Here is a 16,327-nt window from a genome sequence, read left to right on the forward strand (position 1 = left end):
AGGAAGCCACAGATTTCCTCCTTTATCTCGGTTTCTCTTCATGGTGGTCTGGCCACCAATCAGTGGAGGTCAGTTACTAGTGCTTGCCCAGCATGCCCTAGATGTGCAGGAGCTTCGGAGTCAGTTTACCATTGTTTATGGGAATGTAGGGAAGCACATAGGGTTTGGTCGGCGATTGCACACCTCTTTGGTAGGATTAAGAGGGATGCTATCATTTCTTTTGGTTCTATCATTTGGTTGACACACTTGGGGCCTCAGCTCAGATTCGAGGGGACTGACAGGAGCTTGGCCATTATGGTTAGGCAAGGAGTTGCTCGGCAGTGTTGTCTTCAGGATTTGCCACTTTCACACTTTGTCCCTCCGGCATAGAGGTTAGACAGTTCTTGGGAGATTATTGCTAGCATCTCAGCCTGGAATATCTGAAAGGCTAGATGCACCCAGGCCATTGAGGGTACTCCCGTTCTTGTTTCTCAGTGTCTTTGCAGGATTTGGAGTGATATTATTCACACCATCATGGCTACCTAGGCCAGAATCCAGGGATCTTCGAGGGCTGCGGACAGGAAGCGCGGCCAGTTTATGAGAGAGTGGGACATTGGTATCTTTTTCACGTCCTCTTATTCGGGACCCTATTGGCAGCACAAGGCTCCTGATTGGTTGAGATCTCCACCTTTTTTGGTGTGAAATCTCCATTTTGTAAAATTTTTTCATACTTAGTAGAAGTCTCCTTTCTGGAAAATAAAAATGAAAAAACACAAAGAGAGATTTTATTAGCATCTACTAAATGGATCTGTGAGATCAAAATTGTCACATATGTTCCATGTGTAAATTGAAGATCATAAACTCTGAGAGAGAGAGAGAGAGAGAGAGAGAGAGAGAGATGTGTCAAAAGATGTAATACACTAATGCAAAGAGTGAGCAATTATGGTCACCTCAGTTGTCAATCCGACAGCCAATGACACTATTGCACAGCATATTAATATCATGAGAGTTGGATCTTGAAGCGCTTCAACCACATAACTCTGCATTGAGTTTTAAAGAGCATATATGAGATATCAAAGCAATGCCAATTTTCCAAAATAATATATTTTTTCAAGTAAATTACATTTGAAATCTTGATGTATCAAAACTCATAGCTACATGCATTCAATATCAAAACAATCAACCGAATGCCAATTTACTAAAATAATATATTTTTTCAAGTAAATTACATTCAAAGTCTGAAGCAAAAGGCCATGAAATCTTTGATTTAGGTAGAAAATATGGCTTTTTCCCACCTTTCTAGCTATCAAGTATAGAGCCCCTCATTTCTTAAAAGTGAAAAGGTAAGCCATCCCCATTTCCATAGGACCTAGGGGGGTAGTTCTGAAGGGGCATCAATGCAAACTTGCATATCCAGGCACCCCCTTCTATGACTTACTACCACATTCGAGGGCGGCTAGCTCACCTTAACTACACATAGTTACAAAATGTGAGCTTCATCACTTGAGGAACTAGTTTCTTCTAAGAAGAAACTATAAATCCTAGGTCCCCTCAACTCTCTAGAAGATAATCAACAGCCCAAGGTAGCAAACATGGTTTTCTGGATTATCTGTATGTAGCTTCCATGGGATTTTTCCCCTTGCTCTAGTGGAGGACGACCAGAAACCTTTTGATCATCAATTAGGTTATGCATGAGGCAGAACTACACAGCATACAATTACTAATTTGAGTTAAGATAAATGTTTTCCATTGTATATATTCATTCATTTTTTTTATAAATACAGTAGGAGTAGGGCTATGTTATGTACCTGGACACTAATCTATGAATAAGGGACCTAATCAACAGGGATAGGGGAATTAAGGATTAGCAAGCAGATACTTGGCTAGGGTTCCTGTATTGATTAAACAAGCTTATTGGCAATTTATCGCAACTTAGCTATTTATGGCATAGTTATCACTATATAAGTGAGAGCTTGGGTTATTATGAGACATAGTTGTGCGGATGCAGCACTGAAGGTCTACTGGCTTGGACCAAGCGAGCAGACATGCTCATGCCACACACATCGTGAGTACGTAGGTTGGTGTGTCGAAGGCTTTCAAGTAGGCTTTGGTGGTATGGGACACCGGAGTTAGACACGGGCCAATGGGATTGTGCAAGAAACCCGTAGCCTTGGCTCCGGGGGGGGGGGGGGGGGGGGGGGGATCAGTGCATGCTAGTCACGGTTGCAAGGTGAGCTAACCTGCTACCTCATGATTTGGTTTAGGACTCAATGTGTTTAGGGAAGATTTTGGGAAGGGCTTCACAGTTGGTATCAGAGCGGCCTAACGCAAAGGCTGAAGAGGTATGCGTGTCTAGGTGTCATAGATGTGAGGATTTTTGGGTATTTCTCTCATCGTTTCTCTTTCTCTCAAAAACCAATTTCTCTGCTTAAGTTGTACAAGGATTTGTTGGAGTCAAGGTTGCTTGGTTGTTGTGTGTAAGAGAGATGGCACAGAAACGTTGTTTGTTTTATGTGTTTTGGCTTGAAGTGAGTACCTGCAAAAAATCATGTAGGGGAAAAAACCCTACGAGAAGGGGGAGTTGGCTGAGGCAAAGGGGCTGGGCAGGCGCCTAGGCCATGGCAACCACCCACAGCCACCTGAGAGCAACCAAGTTTGGTTACCCTAGGCAGGTGGACTGTGGGCCACAGCCTGGCTAGGCCTGCAGCCAGGCTGTTCGCAGAGGTGACTGGACTCTCAGCTCACGCTTTATTTTTTCGGATGTAGTTCACCACTCCCCTTCATCCCCCTTGGTTAGATCCCTCCTACCTGAGGAGTTTTTTGGTACACATCCCCCCACGTTCAGTGGAGGAAGTTAACCGGCAGCCCATTCTCTAGAATGATTTGATCTTAGATGTGCATGGTAGGCCTCCTGGGGCAGCTATGCATATTCTTTGGGCTGGCTGGGAGACCCTATGCCCTAGAGTGCTGGCTTGGAAGAGGTTTCAGAGCCTCACCGAGGTACAGAGATTTGATTTCACGCAGCATTTGAGAGGCTCTAGCCGGAGGATTGCACAGATTGATGCAGCCATTCCCAACCACTGGATTAGTGGATCTTTCTTGGAAGGCCGTCATCATTCTTGGTTTGGGGTTTTTTCTAGGACAGGTGTTCCTCTTCAGGTTATGGGTCTCCCCTTGCCTAGGGAGGATGATGTACCGGTCTTTTTTTCTGTACAGGATGGATGGCAGCTGGAGAGATGTGACATGCAGGACCTTATTGAGGGCCCCCAGATTCGTCCAGTTAGAGTTGTTGGCAGGTTAGGGAAGCACGTCTTTGTTGACCCCCACCCCCCCCCCCCCCCAAGGGATGATCACAGAGAGTGTTAGCCTTTGATTGTATGGTGGCTGTCCTATCAGACATTTGCATTGGGACCCCGGTGAGTGGGACTGGAAGGATGCTTGTAACCCTTTGAAAAGCATGCCTTTTTTCAGTTATACCGTGCGGAATGCCAGACATCTTATCTTGGGACACATTCAGAGTGTCCTTACTCTTAGACCACATTGGGAATCTTACGGCATTTCGACTGACATTCAAAGGGTTTCTCTTCATGCTACTCTGGCCACCAATCAGTGGAGGTCTGTTTTTACTGGTGCTTGCCCAGCATGCCCTAGATGTGCAGGAGTTTCGGAGTCAGTTTACCATTGTTTATGGGAATGCACGGAAGCACAGAGGGTTTGGTCTGCGATTGCACACTTTTTTGGTAGGATTAAGAGGGATGCTATCATTTCTTTTGGTTCTATCATTTGGTTGACACAGTCTGGGCCTGAGCTGAGATTCGAGGGGACTGATAGGAGCTTGGCCATTATGGTTAGCCAAGGAGTTGCTCAGCAGTGTTGTCTTCAGGATTTGCCACTTTCACACTTTGTCCCTCCTCCGGCACAGAGGTTAGACAGCTCTTGGGAGATTATTGCTTGCATCTCAACCTGGAATATCTGGAAGGCTAGATGCACTGAGGCCATTGAGGGTACTCCCGTTCTTGTTTCTCAATGTCTTTGCAGGATTTGGAGTGATATTATTCACACCATCATGGCTACCTGGGCCAGAATCCACGGATCTTCGAAGGCTGCGGAGAGGAAGCGCGGCCAGTTTATGAGAGAGTGGAACATTGGTATCTTTTTCACGTCCTCTCATTCGGGACCCTATTGGCAGCAGAGGGCTCCTGATTGGTTGAGATCTCCACCTTACTCGGTGTGAAATCTCCATTTTGTAAAAATTTTTCATACTTAATAGAAGTCTCCTTTCTGGAAAAAACGCATGTCAGACACCACACATAGACAATTATCTTTCATGAGATATCCCTCTTTGATCACATAAGAGGCATGTGCATAAGCAGCCATCAAATCAGCCCAAATAGTGACAAAATCAGCATCCGTATGATACAAATCACGTATGGCAGACAAGTCCCCATGAGAGGCAACTGAGATAGCTGCTACATACGGCTTTCGTGACAATGCATCTGCCACTACATTCTTCTTTCTTGGGGTGTGTAAGATCTGAAAATGAAACATAGAGAGAAAATTGGCCATCCTCATATGCTTCTCTGACAACTTACTTTAGGTAAGAAAATACCTCAAACTCTAGTGATCTGTCTTCACAGTGAAATCAGCCCCAAGAAGGTAATGTTTCCATATAGTAAGTACATGAATTACAGCCAAGAGCTCTTTTTCAAAAATGCCAAGAGATAGCTCTGCATCATGCAATCTACGGCTCTCATAAGCCACAGCATGTTCCTCTTGATTTAGGACAGCTCCTATGCAATTTCCAGTCGCATCACATTCCACACTAAAAGGCTTTTGCAAATCCGGAATGATCAACACTGAACCATGAGTAATTGCATCTTTCAATTTGAGGAATGCATCCCTCTCTACATTAGTCCATTTGAATGTGGCCTTCTTCTTTGACAAATCATGCAAAGGAGAAGCAATCTATGCAAAGTGCCAAATGAACCTGCGGTTGTAAGAGCATAATCCAAGAAAACTACGGATCTCATGCACCGAACTCAATTCGGGCCAATTCCAAATTGCATCAATCTTTGCATGATCCATCTGCACTTCATCTTTGGACACAATATGTCCAAGATAATGTATCTCTAACAAGAAGAACTCACTCTTCTTTGCATTTATGAAGAGTTTATGCTTACGGAGTTCTTCAAAAACAATAGCCAAATGAGTTCTGTGCTCTTCTTCAGTCTTCGAGAAGACTAGGATGTCATCAAAGAAGACACCTGTAAATTTCCTATACCCACGGAATATGTGATCCATCATTCTATTGAATGTAGCCGGGGCATTCGTAAGACCAAAAGGCATAACAAGATACTCATAAAGCCCAAATGTTGTCCTGAAAGCAAATTTGTGTACATCCTCAGGCACTACACGCACTTGATGATACCCACTCTTGAGATCAATTCGACTAAAGCATGCCGATCCATCCAACTTGTCAAGGATGTCATCTATGGGTGGAGTCAGAAACCGATTCTTGATGGTAAGCTTATTCAAAGCTCTATAATCTACACACATACGAAAGGATTCAGCCTTCTTTTGAACCAAGAGGATGGGTGACCAATATGGGGAAGAGCTTGGCTGAACCAAACCCTTCTCAAGAAGCTCATTCACCAGCTTCATGATCTCCTCTTTTTGGGATGCACTTGCACGATAGAGTGGCCTATTAGGTGGTGAGCTACTTGGCACAAGATCAATGCGATGATCTTCCGGTCGTACGGGTGGCAACTCATTTGGTAACTCATCAGCAAAACAATCATTGTACTCTTGCAAGAATTTCAGCCTATTATTACTAAGAGTATTTACATGTATATTATTTTTCTCAACATGATCCCGTACAAAAATCAAGTACACAAAAATCAAGTACACAAAAACACTCTTTTTCATTACTTTCTTAATTTGTACATAAGATACAAGGGGAATGGTATCACCCTCTTCACCAGCATCAATTACATGCTCTCGGCCTTTATGCATGAAGGTGATCCTGTTGGTCTTATAAGCCTTGCATGGATCAATACGTGTATGCCAAGTCTTTCCAAGCAATACATCATAGCCATTCAAAGGCGCCACAAGAAAATCCTCATGATCTACATAGCCTTGAATGTGTATGCGCAACTTGCCAATAATAGGCATGACCTGCACTTCTCTACCAACAAAGGCAGCCCCTACTTCAATTTGAGGACCCATGTCCTCCACTTCAATACCCAAAGTAGCTCCCATCTGTGTAGATATGAATTTCTCAGTTACACAATCATCAAACATGAACAAAGCGGGCTGATCCTTAAGCTGTCCCCAAGCTTTACATATAACCCTGTCTTTGCTATCATGTGAAGTGTTGCCCTTCACATCGAAAACCATATGCACGTCAGGCTTTGATGCATTTGCATTATCATGCTTCTTCTTGTTTAGGCATGCCTTTGCAATATGCTCGGTGCTACCACAAGTAAAGCGTTTCCCCTCGCTCATATATTGCTTTTTCTTCTCCTGAGTGAGACCATAGTCTCTCACTCTGAAGGGACACTTCTTGGTAGTGTTATTTTCAACCTTTGGACCGTTTTTATCTTGGTTTTGGTCCTTTTTAGGTGACTGTCCATTATTTTGCAAGTTTTGGACAGCCCTCTCTTTGCCTTGAAATGAGGGTTTAGCCTTATTGGATCGACTCAATTTGAGTTCCAATTGCTCAGTGGAAGCGGCGGCTGGGATTAGTTGGTGTAAGGTGTGACCAGGATACATTTGTAGTCCTTCTTTGTACACGGGTTGCAATCCCGATTGAAACCTTCTCTTCCTTTCAGCCTCGGTGACATGCATAAATGGAGACACCTCCAAAAGCACTTTCCAAAACTTTTATACATATGCATTCACTCTTTTCCCCTCATTTTGCTTCACCCAATCCCACTTCATTGTTATCTCATTCAATGCATTGGGAGACAAGAATTGAGCAACCTCTCCTTGAACTCTTCCCATGATCTAGCAGGATTCGGTGAGAGCTTCTCTGTGAGCCACCAATGGACAACAGTGCCTTTCATGAGCATGCTTACATGCCGGATCATGGATTTCTGTGAAATCCTCATCACTGAAAGCAATATCAAACTGGGCAATAAACGTAAGTGCCTTTGATGCATCATATTCCCCATCATATGCGTCAAATTTCACAAATTTGTCTCCGGCTTTAAAGTCACGAGACTTTGATGCATGTGCTTGCATCTCAACATGTTTTCCCCCATGTTTTTCCATTGGGACAGTCCCTATGACTGGCATTGTTTTAGGAGCAAAAGGTGATGCATAAGGCATAGATACATGTGCCCTGTAAGCATGAGGCATGGCTGGCCCCTCAACATGAATTGGTACATTTTCAGCCATAGCTTCTCCCTCATGAGCACACTCGAAGGCATGAGTGGCATGAGAGATATGCGGAATACCTACACCAACAGAAAATTGTAGCCCATGTTGCATGTGTTATGCATGCACATTTTCAACCGGCAATGGCATTTGACGTACATTTTGACCACTGTCATAAACATTGTGTCCTTCACGAGCTACATAAGGTATTCCTGCATGGTGTGAAGTCGCTGATTGTTTCTCTCCCATAGCATGGAGATTCATCCTCTTAGACATAAGTTCTTGTTTGGGCACCTATGGGGATTCCAAGACATGTGGGATGGTTGCCTTTTCTGCATAGGCATCCTCGGTACGAGCTAAGTATGTACATGCTGCATAGGCATGTACATGCTGCATAGGCATCCTCAATACGAGCCAAGTATGCACATGCTGCATCCCTCGGTTGCATGTGCAACTCTTGAGCAATCATTGCCATTGCATATTCCATATGAGATTCAGCTTTCTTGGCTTTCAAATGGTCATGTACCAATGGATCCTTGCGGCAGTAGAGATTCAGCTTTCTTGGCTTTCAAATGGTCATGTACCAATGGATCCTTGCGGCAGTAGAGATTTAATTCTTCTTGTTGTGCATGGAGAAGAGCCTACATACGAGTAAGTTCAGCCCTCAGACTATAGACTCTTCTTCTTGCATCTTCTCTTTGCCACGGGATGACTATCCCACATATTCATGTTCCCTATTGTGCACCACATGAGTTTGTTCATCCTGTAAAGCATTGGAGGCATGCATTTCATTATCCCGCCTCTTGTGTTAGCATCTCCAACATTCATTGTATGGCTGTCCATAATGTTCTAAGTGTAGTGATAGCTAGTGTTCACGATGATCATCTCTCACGATAGAAGTGAAAGAGAACCGTTGTGTGTAGTTTTTTGGGAACCTCAACCTCAACTTGTACATGTGTACATGAGTGTTGTTCGTGTTGTGATAAAGTCATGGGGGCACCCATTGACTCAGTGTGGGCATCATGGATGCGGCAGTCAGACATAGGGTTTTGATGGAAGTGTGTGTGCAGGAAAAAAGATGAAATTTTGGAGACACAGCTTGTCCGGAGCGTAGTTTGCTGAAGGCGGTATCAGCTACTTGGCATCGAATGTGTGGGCGCGTCAAAGAAAGAACGGGCACTTGAAGCTTTATTGAAGTGTGTATGGAAGGAAGGGCAGAAAAAGTAATGAGGGGCCATGTTGCCATGGGCATTGGTGTGAAGGGAATAACATGGTGGCTTTTTCTTCAAAATAATTAAAATAAAATAAAAATGAACGTGGCCTTCTTCTGGAAAGGTGGCGTGGACGTTGGAGCTGCCGCCAGCGAGGTGCTTCTGGAAGCTAGCCAGCGCAGCAATGAGGACGTGGAGTAGGGGCTTCAGAAAGAGAAGGAGTGCGAGGACGGAAGTGGCCTGGGTGTGTTTTTGTGTGGCTAACTGCAGCCACAGGCGCAGAGAAGCCAAGCGTGGGCTGAGGAGGCCGTGTGGTTGCAGTGGTGGGGGGTCTCGTTGGAGCCAGGCCCAGGAGGGCCGCGTGTGGAAGCCGCCTATGGGTTGATGGGCGCAGTGGGTTGGCGCAGCTGCAAGAAGGAGAGGAAGGAAGCGCTGGTATTGTGTGCGGTGGCTAGCTGCAGCCACAGGCGCAGCTTGGACGTGGTGAATATGGCCGCCGTTAAGGTGACAGGCTGAAGCATAAGGTGCAGCGAGTGGTGAAGGCAGTGTGCAGAGACTGGCGATGACAGTGAGCTGGAGGTGCTGGTCGAAGGGCTTTTGGTTTGGGTCGCTGAGGAGGCAGGTCGGCTCTGGAGGAGAAGTCACAGAGGATAGGAGTGGGTGTGTGCTGCCATAGGCGAAAAAGGACAAGAGACGAAGTGCAGGCAGGTAATTCTGAAGAGACAGGGAAAAAGAGTTGGGGGCTGCTGTGGTGATAGGTGGTTCCGACTGACAGGAGAACCGTCTGGGGTGTTTTCTTAATTACATGGTTGCCGTCTTTGAGAGGCAGGGAAGTTCAGAAGTGTGGCTTGGGCTGGTTGTTGGCTTGGTGACAAAGTTAGATGATGACCGGGTTTTATGCTTTGAGGACTGGCAAGGTCCTTTCTGAAATATAAGTCCTGTTCATGCTCTTTGGTCTGGTGTTCTGGTGTGTTTGCATGCGTGTGTGGAAGTGTGGCATGCTATAAGGGCGTAGACAGCTCTACCGCTTCCGTGCCATCACTTTTTGGTGCCTCCACAGAGGAGCAGATTTCCTCTAGTTTGTGAAAGAGAACGGGGCTGTGTGAAGCAAGATTTGGAAGAATGGCTCAGGATTTTCCAGAGTTTTGGGGATTGCCACAGGAGAATGCAACCAGGTTTCTGGAGAAGATGGAGTTTACAGCTTTAATGAAAGACAGGGCAACCCCGGAGATCCTTTCTCGGATTTTGACTTATTGCTTGCAGGGTGATGCAAAAGTATGGCTACAGATGTTTGTGACTGCACACAGGAATGTTCATCAACAGGATCCTGAGTACCGTGTAGTCAGAGCTGCATTTTTGGCACGGTTTGTCCATGTGAAGAGTCCGAATGAAGTGTGGAAGGAGTTGTGTAACATTCAGCAGAAGGACGGTCAAGATGTGGATCAGTATTTGATAGAGTTTGGTAGACTGTGGAGTCTATGGTGTGAGGCTCTGATTCCTGAAGTACCCCCGCAGATGATAAAGAGGGAGCGGTTTGTGGCTGGTCTGGAGCCAACGATCCGACTGAAGGTGGAGCTGAAGAACCTGGATAGCTTTGAGGAGGCTGTCAGAGTAGCTCGTGAGAAGGAGTGGAAGGTGAAGCGTCTGAATGCGGGAAGAGCCGAGGAGGTTTGTGAAGGCGTCGGAGATTGGGAGTATGCATCCTGGAAGAAAAGCTGCTGTTGTTCCTAAACAGGAGGACTCTTTGAAGAGGGAGGTTCATGAAGCAGTGGAGCTCATGAAGTCTTTAAGCTTGAATTGGATAGAGTCTGCAGAAAGAGGACAAGGCATAGGTGATATGGGAAGGGAGACTGATGCATCATCTGGTTGTGAAGGAAATTTAGCAGATATTGGAAGAGGGAGAGGGTATCCATGTGATGTGCAATGCCGGAATTGTGGTGAGTGGGGTCATATGAGTCCACAATGTGGGAGACCAGCCAAAGCTAATGGTGGTATATATCAATTGTCTTTGGAAATGAGTGATAGGGTGAGTGGCCCTAGTATGCAAATGAAGGATGCAATTCAGCCCAGGGTTTGTGAAGCCCATAAGGTCACATTTGTAGAGCAGGGTATGGGACAGGTTAGCCTGTTGGAAATGAAGAAGGATGAGGTTTCTGGAATCAGCCTTGAAGAGCTTTCAGGAGGTGAGGAGGAGAAGGATGGAATAATTGATGGTGCTGTGGATTGTGAAAGTGATGCTAGTGCTGTGGAGCTTGATGAGTTTGAGTATGGATATGACTTGGATGATCTCTTTGATTCAGGAAAGAGTAATGACTTGCAGGTGCCAGTACTTCAGCCAGTCAAGGTAGAGAGTGATGATCAAGGTGCTACTAATGAAGGTACTATGGATGGAGTATCATCTATGGATGATCTGGGTGATGAGTTGGATATAGCGGCTTGTAAGAGTGTGGATGGTGAGCTGGACTGTGTACTTGATAGTGCACTAGATGATCTGTTGAAGTTGGCTTCCTTGGAGAAGGAAACAAATACTTGCATGCCAGTTGTGCAGCAGGAAGAGAGTGATGGTGTGACTGATGATGAGCTGGATGCTCCTTTGGGTGATGGTGTGATGGGTTTTGGATGTGTGGATGCTGATCATGAGGTGTGTGTTCCTTGTCATGCCCAAGAGAATGAGATGGTGGTTGTCAGTGGTGAGGATGCATGTGAGGCTATTGTTGTTGGTCAGGGGGACCAAGATGCTTTGCCCGGGAGTTTGGGGAGCTTGGACTTGGTAGGGATGCCTTTGCAAGATGTGGAGAATCTTGAAGGATCGCCAATGGTCTTGAAGATGGAGAAACTGCAGGAAAGCGACAATGATGAGTCTACAGTGCATGAAGTTGCTGTGTGTGATGTTGATGGGCTGAAGGGAAGTGAGTTTATGGTGAACACACCACATGTGGATGCTCAGCATATGGATGAGCGAGTGGCCTCACACTTGTCATTATAGCCTTCACTTGTACCTGTTGTACCAACCACTATACTAATTGTACCAACCACTGTTCTTACTGTACCAACCCTTGTACTTATTGTACCTACTGTACCAGCCCCCTCAGGCTACGCTTCCTCCACCTCTACAGCTGACGGCTGCACATAGCAGGCGGCTGTGATTTTCTCTACAAGCTGCAGACCGGTGGTTTCAGCATCTCTGCAGGCGACTGTGCGCCTCCATCTTCTCAAGCTACGCTGCTGCTCTTCACAAGCGGCTGCACATCAGAACTGCTGCGCATCACCTCTTGTTGCAGGCGGCTGTGTGCCATCCCCAGCAAGCTACACCACAAGCTGATGGTTGCACTGCAGGTTGGCGACTGCGTCGATTCTCCAGCAGGCTACCCTCCCTTCTCCACTGTAGCCAGGCGACCATACAGGCTGCGCTCCACCTCTATACAGGCTGCGCTGCTTGCCTATCCTTGCATGCGGCTGTGTGCCATCTCAAGCACGCTATGTTGCCTCCTCTTGTAGGCGATTTCTGTGCGCTTCCTCCTTATCAGGCTGCGCATACACTCCAGACGGCTGTGCGCCTCCTCCTCCTCCTTTGATGGCAGCTGCACCCTTTTCTATAGGTAGCTACGTGGGGTTGCACTCCCCTCTACAGGCGGCTGCATGGGGTTGCACCTTCTTCTGGAAAGGTGGCGTGGACGTTGGAGCTGCCGCCAGCAAGGTGCTTCTGGAAGCTAGCCAGCGCAGCAATGAGGACGTGGAGTAGGGGCTTCAGAAAGAGAAGGAGTGCGAGGACGGAAGTGGCCTGGGTGTGTTTGTGTGTGGCTAACTGCAGCCACAGGCGCAGAGAAGCCAAGCGTGGGCTGAGGAGGCCGTGTGGTTGCAGTGGTGGGGGGTCTCGTTGGAGCCAGGCCCAGGAGGGCCGCGTGTGGAAGCCGCCTATGGGTTGATGGGCGCAGTGGGTTGGCGCAGCTGCAAGAAGGAGAGGAAGGAAGCGCTGGTATTGTGTGCGGTGGCTAGCTGCAGCCACAGGCGCAGCTTGGACGTGGTGAATATGGCCGCCGTTAAGGTGACAGGCTGAAGCATAAGGTGCAGCGACGAGTGGTGAAGGCAGTGTGCAGAGACTGGCGATGACAGTGAGCTGGAGGTGCTGGTCGAAGGGCTTTTGGTTTGGGTCGCTGAGGAGGCAGGTCGGCTCTGGAGGAGAAGTCACAGAGGATAGGAGTGGGTGTGTGCTGCCATAGGCGAAAAAGGACAAGAGACGAAGTGCTGGCAGGTAATTCTGAAGAGACAGGGAAAAAGAGTTGGGGGCTGCTGTGGTGATAGGTGGTTCCGACTGACAGGAGAACCGTCTGGGGTGTTTTCTTAATTACATGGTTGCCGTCTTAGAGAGGCAGGGAAGTTCAGAAGTGTGGCTTGGGCTGGTTGTTGGCTTGGTGACAAAGTTAGATGATGACAGCACTTCCACACACGCATGCAAACACACCAGAACACCAGACCAAAGAGCATGAACATGACTTATATTTCAGAAAGGACCTTGACCTTTACAGAGGTGGATATCCCAAAATATCCCAGACACCAGCTTCATCAAGCACCCGCTCGCAATCAGCCTGCTCCAGCTCCTGGTCGCTCCCGCTCCTTGCTTCTCTGCAGCCGACCTCTTCCCTTCTCTGTACTGCACCTCACCTGAAGGTTTCTCTGCTATACCATCAGCACATTGCCAGTCCTTTTTGTGGCTATATGCCAAAAAAGGGACCTAAGAATAACTTAAGAGTTTCTGCCTTGAGAATGTCAAGAACCTTCAAAACACATTATGGTCAACTTATATCATTTCCCAATTCCATCTTTGTCATCTTCCAAAGACCTTCCAGTCTATTTGGACAAGAATTTGAAAGACCTTTAAAAGAATTGGGAAGAATATCTCTTATTGCATTTTGATTGACATTTTCCATATTTTGTTATTTCAAATAAAGCAGGGCTAATAATGTGGTGGAGGTGGTGATATGTATTGATAAGGTGGTGGAGGGGATGAAAGGGGTGGTGGGGGAGGAGATGTATAATGATAAGGCAAGGGAGAAGATGGTAGGGGTGGAGATACATAATGATAAAGTGGAGGAGATATTGGAGGTGCATATTTATGTATATATAGTGGAGGGGGTGGTATATATTTATACGATATGGGAGGGCTAGATGGTGGAGGTGGAAACTTCTGTTCATATGGTGGAGATAATGGTGGTTGATGTTTATAGGGTGGAGAATATGGATGGGGTGGTGAAAGATGTTCATATGTTGGGGAAGATGAAGGAGGAGTTGGTTTGTACTCATAGGGAGGTGATTTATGCTCATAGGGTGGGGTATATGACTTATAAGGAGGGGAAGATAAAGGAGCCGGAGATGGTTTATACTCATAGGGTGGGGTATATGACTTGTAAGGAGGTGATGGAGGTGGCTTACTCTCATGTTGTGTGGGTGGAGGGGTATGTGGTGTGAGAGGAGGAGAGTTATACCCATAGGGTGGGATAAAAGACTTGTGAGGTGAAGGAGGTGATTTGCTTTCGTATGGTCTAGTAGGTGGGGGAGTTTTATATTCATAGGGTGGGGTAGAAGGCTTGCGGGGTGAGGAAGGTGTGTTACGGTCAATTGATGTGGGTGGAGGTGGTGACTTAGATTCATATAGTGGGGATGCAAAAGGGGGAGGATGAGGTACATACTTGAAAGGAGGTGGGGTTGATGCTAGGGGTAGGGGGGATGGAGGAGGTGGCAACTTCTTTTCGTATGGAGGGGGAGGAGATGGTGGAGGAGGAGATATGTAGTAGTAGGGTGGTGGTGGAGATGGAGGAGGTGGAGGGGGAGGAGATGGTGGAGGAGGAGATATGTAGTAGTAGGGTGGTGGTGGAGATGGAGGAGGTGGAGGGGGTGATTGTTGAGGTGGAGGGGGTGGAGATGCATAGAAGTATGGTGGAGGAGGAGGCGGGGAAGGGTAGTGGTAGGGTGGTGGTGGAGACAGAGATGGAGGAGGGGGAGGGGGAGGGGGAGATGGAAGAGGAGGGGGAGATGGAAGAGGAGGAGGAGGTGGAGGGGGATGGAAGAGGAGGAGGAGATATGTAGTGGTAGGGTGGTGGTGGAGATGGAGGAGGTGGAGGGGGTGATTGTTGAGATGGAGAAGGTGGGGATGCATGGTAGTATGGTGGAGGAGGAGGGGGTGAAGGGTAGTGGTAACGTGACGGTGGGGGTGGAGGTTGGGTGTAAAATGAGGAAGGGGAAGGTGATTTGTGTGGAGGAGGTGGAGATAAAGTTTGGTGAGAGGGTGGAGGGGGTGATTTATACCAAATAATATGGAGAGGGGGGAGGGGACTTGTACCAATATGGGGGAGGTGGGGGTGGAGATGGTGAAGGTGGCGGAGGAGAGGGTGAAGGTGGGGGAGGAGATGGGGATGGTGAAGGTGGGGGAGGAGATGGGGATGGTGAAGGTGAAGGTGGGGAAGGAGATGGGGATGCGGATGGTGAAGGTGATGATGGAGGTGGGGGAGGAGGGGATGGTGGAGGTGGGGAAATGTAACGATATGTTTCGACAGGCGGAGGTGGCGGTGGCGAGGGAAAGTTGGTGGAAGCAGGAGGCGGTGGAGGAGGGGAATGATGAACATGGGTATTACACGTGGAAGGCGGCGAGGAGGGTTGGTAAGCTGGAGGGCCAGCTGTGAACACCACACGCTTGAGGGACTTAGACTTCAAGACAAGTGGCGCGCCAAGGTGGCCACCACCGAGGTTGGTGGCGACATCACATTGCTCGTCAATGCTTCTTACGACGGAGGCCTTGCAGCCGACAACGCCAAAGATGGAAGGGATATCGTCCATGGGGATGTTGAAAGCCCCATGCTCATTGGTGAAGCCGACGGCGGAGAATGTGACGAAACCATAGAGATCTTTGCATTTCACGCTCACCTCCACATCTGGCCAAGGACGTTGAAGAGTGTTACTTACAATAATAATATGGTCAAGCCGAGAGAGACAGAAAGAAGCAAACCTTCTAAGGGGAACGTCCTCCGTCCCCGCAAGCCGTTTCCGCATTGATCACAGTAAACATGGCCTTTCGCATTGATCTTGGGTCGCTTGAACTTAAACTCGAACAGTTCATCCTCGAGAGTCTCCTCTGCGGCGCGTGCCAAGCCAGCGAGAACAGAAGCGAGGAGGACGACGGTAAAAGCAAGGGAAAGAGAGTTGCAGCAGCAATGGTGTATCTCGGCCATGCCGACTATATCCTAGCGAGGGTTCGGGCTTTGCGAACCCAACAAACTATAAGGGCGTAGACAGCTCTACCGCTTCCGTGCCATCACCGTATGCTCTGATACCAATGTAACTTGGTTGAATACAATGCTAATCAATACACTAAGATTTGATGGACACATGCTCAATACAAGAAGTAATTTGCTGAATTGACAAGAGACACAATGAGCCGGAACAGCCGGCCCCTCCCTCAAATAAAGTATATTGATCTTGGGAGAATCAAGTACGTAGTGTCATGGGCATTTCTAACCAAATTTCCATACCAATGCATATGAATACAGTATTGCAAACAAGTGGTTGTCAATGTAGACTTGCAACTCACACTACCCTCTCAAGTGCCCATGTTCCCTACCATCTGCTCTTTATTGTTCCACCAACACGTGGTAGCAACAATCTGCAAGAGCACGTAGGACAACAGAACACTACACAGGGTATGTGATCTTGTAATCTGGTTGCTACCTCCTGCTACTTGCTTCCATATTTAAGCATAAAAGCTTACC

General features: G+C 47.3%; 3 protein-coding genes across 7 annotated transcripts in view; all 3 read right to left on the minus strand.

Annotated features, from left to right (window-relative positions):
* The window catches only part of LOC147636880 (calcium-transporting ATPase 8, plasma membrane-type-like), a 339,374-nt gene that overhangs the window by 291,089 nt on the left and 31,958 nt on the right, over nucleotides 1-16,327 (minus strand). For all 5 annotated transcript variants that reach the window (XR_015266282.1, XR_015266281.1, XM_086800460.1 and 2 more), the window contains exon 5: nucleotides 930-1,019. Coding sequence is in view for 3 of the 5 variants with exons in the window: in XM_086800460.1 (XP_086656586.1) it covers nucleotides 930-1,019 (90 nt within the window). In the remaining 2 variants the exon portion in view is untranslated. The remainder of the gene's footprint in view (nucleotides 1-929; nucleotides 1,020-16,327) is intronic.
* LOC147636882 (uncharacterized) lies at nucleotides 13,307-14,721 on the minus strand. The gene has a single exon (XM_086799931.1). It carries the CDS (start codon nucleotides 14,719-14,721, stop codon nucleotides 13,522-13,524), a length of 1,200 nt encoding a protein of 399 aa, XP_086656057.1. The 3' UTR covers nucleotides 13,307-13,521.
* LOC147636883 (uncharacterized) lies at nucleotides 13,556-15,827 on the minus strand. Its single transcript, XM_086800463.1, has 2 exons — nucleotides 15,568-15,827; nucleotides 13,556-15,493 (listed from the first exon to the last, which is right to left on the minus strand). Exons 1-2 carry the CDS (start codon nucleotides 15,788-15,790, stop codon nucleotides 14,865-14,867), a joined length of 852 nt encoding a protein of 283 aa, XP_086656589.1. The 5' UTR covers nucleotides 15,791-15,827; the 3' UTR covers nucleotides 13,556-14,864.

The sequence above is a fragment of the Cibotium barometz genome, chromosome 7, assembly GCF_041138505.1.
Source record: "Cibotium barometz isolate CiBa-2024 chromosome 7, ASM4113850v1, whole genome shotgun sequence".
In the NCBI taxonomy this organism is placed as follows: domain Eukaryota; kingdom Viridiplantae; phylum Streptophyta; class Polypodiopsida; order Cyatheales; family Cibotiaceae; genus Cibotium; species Cibotium barometz.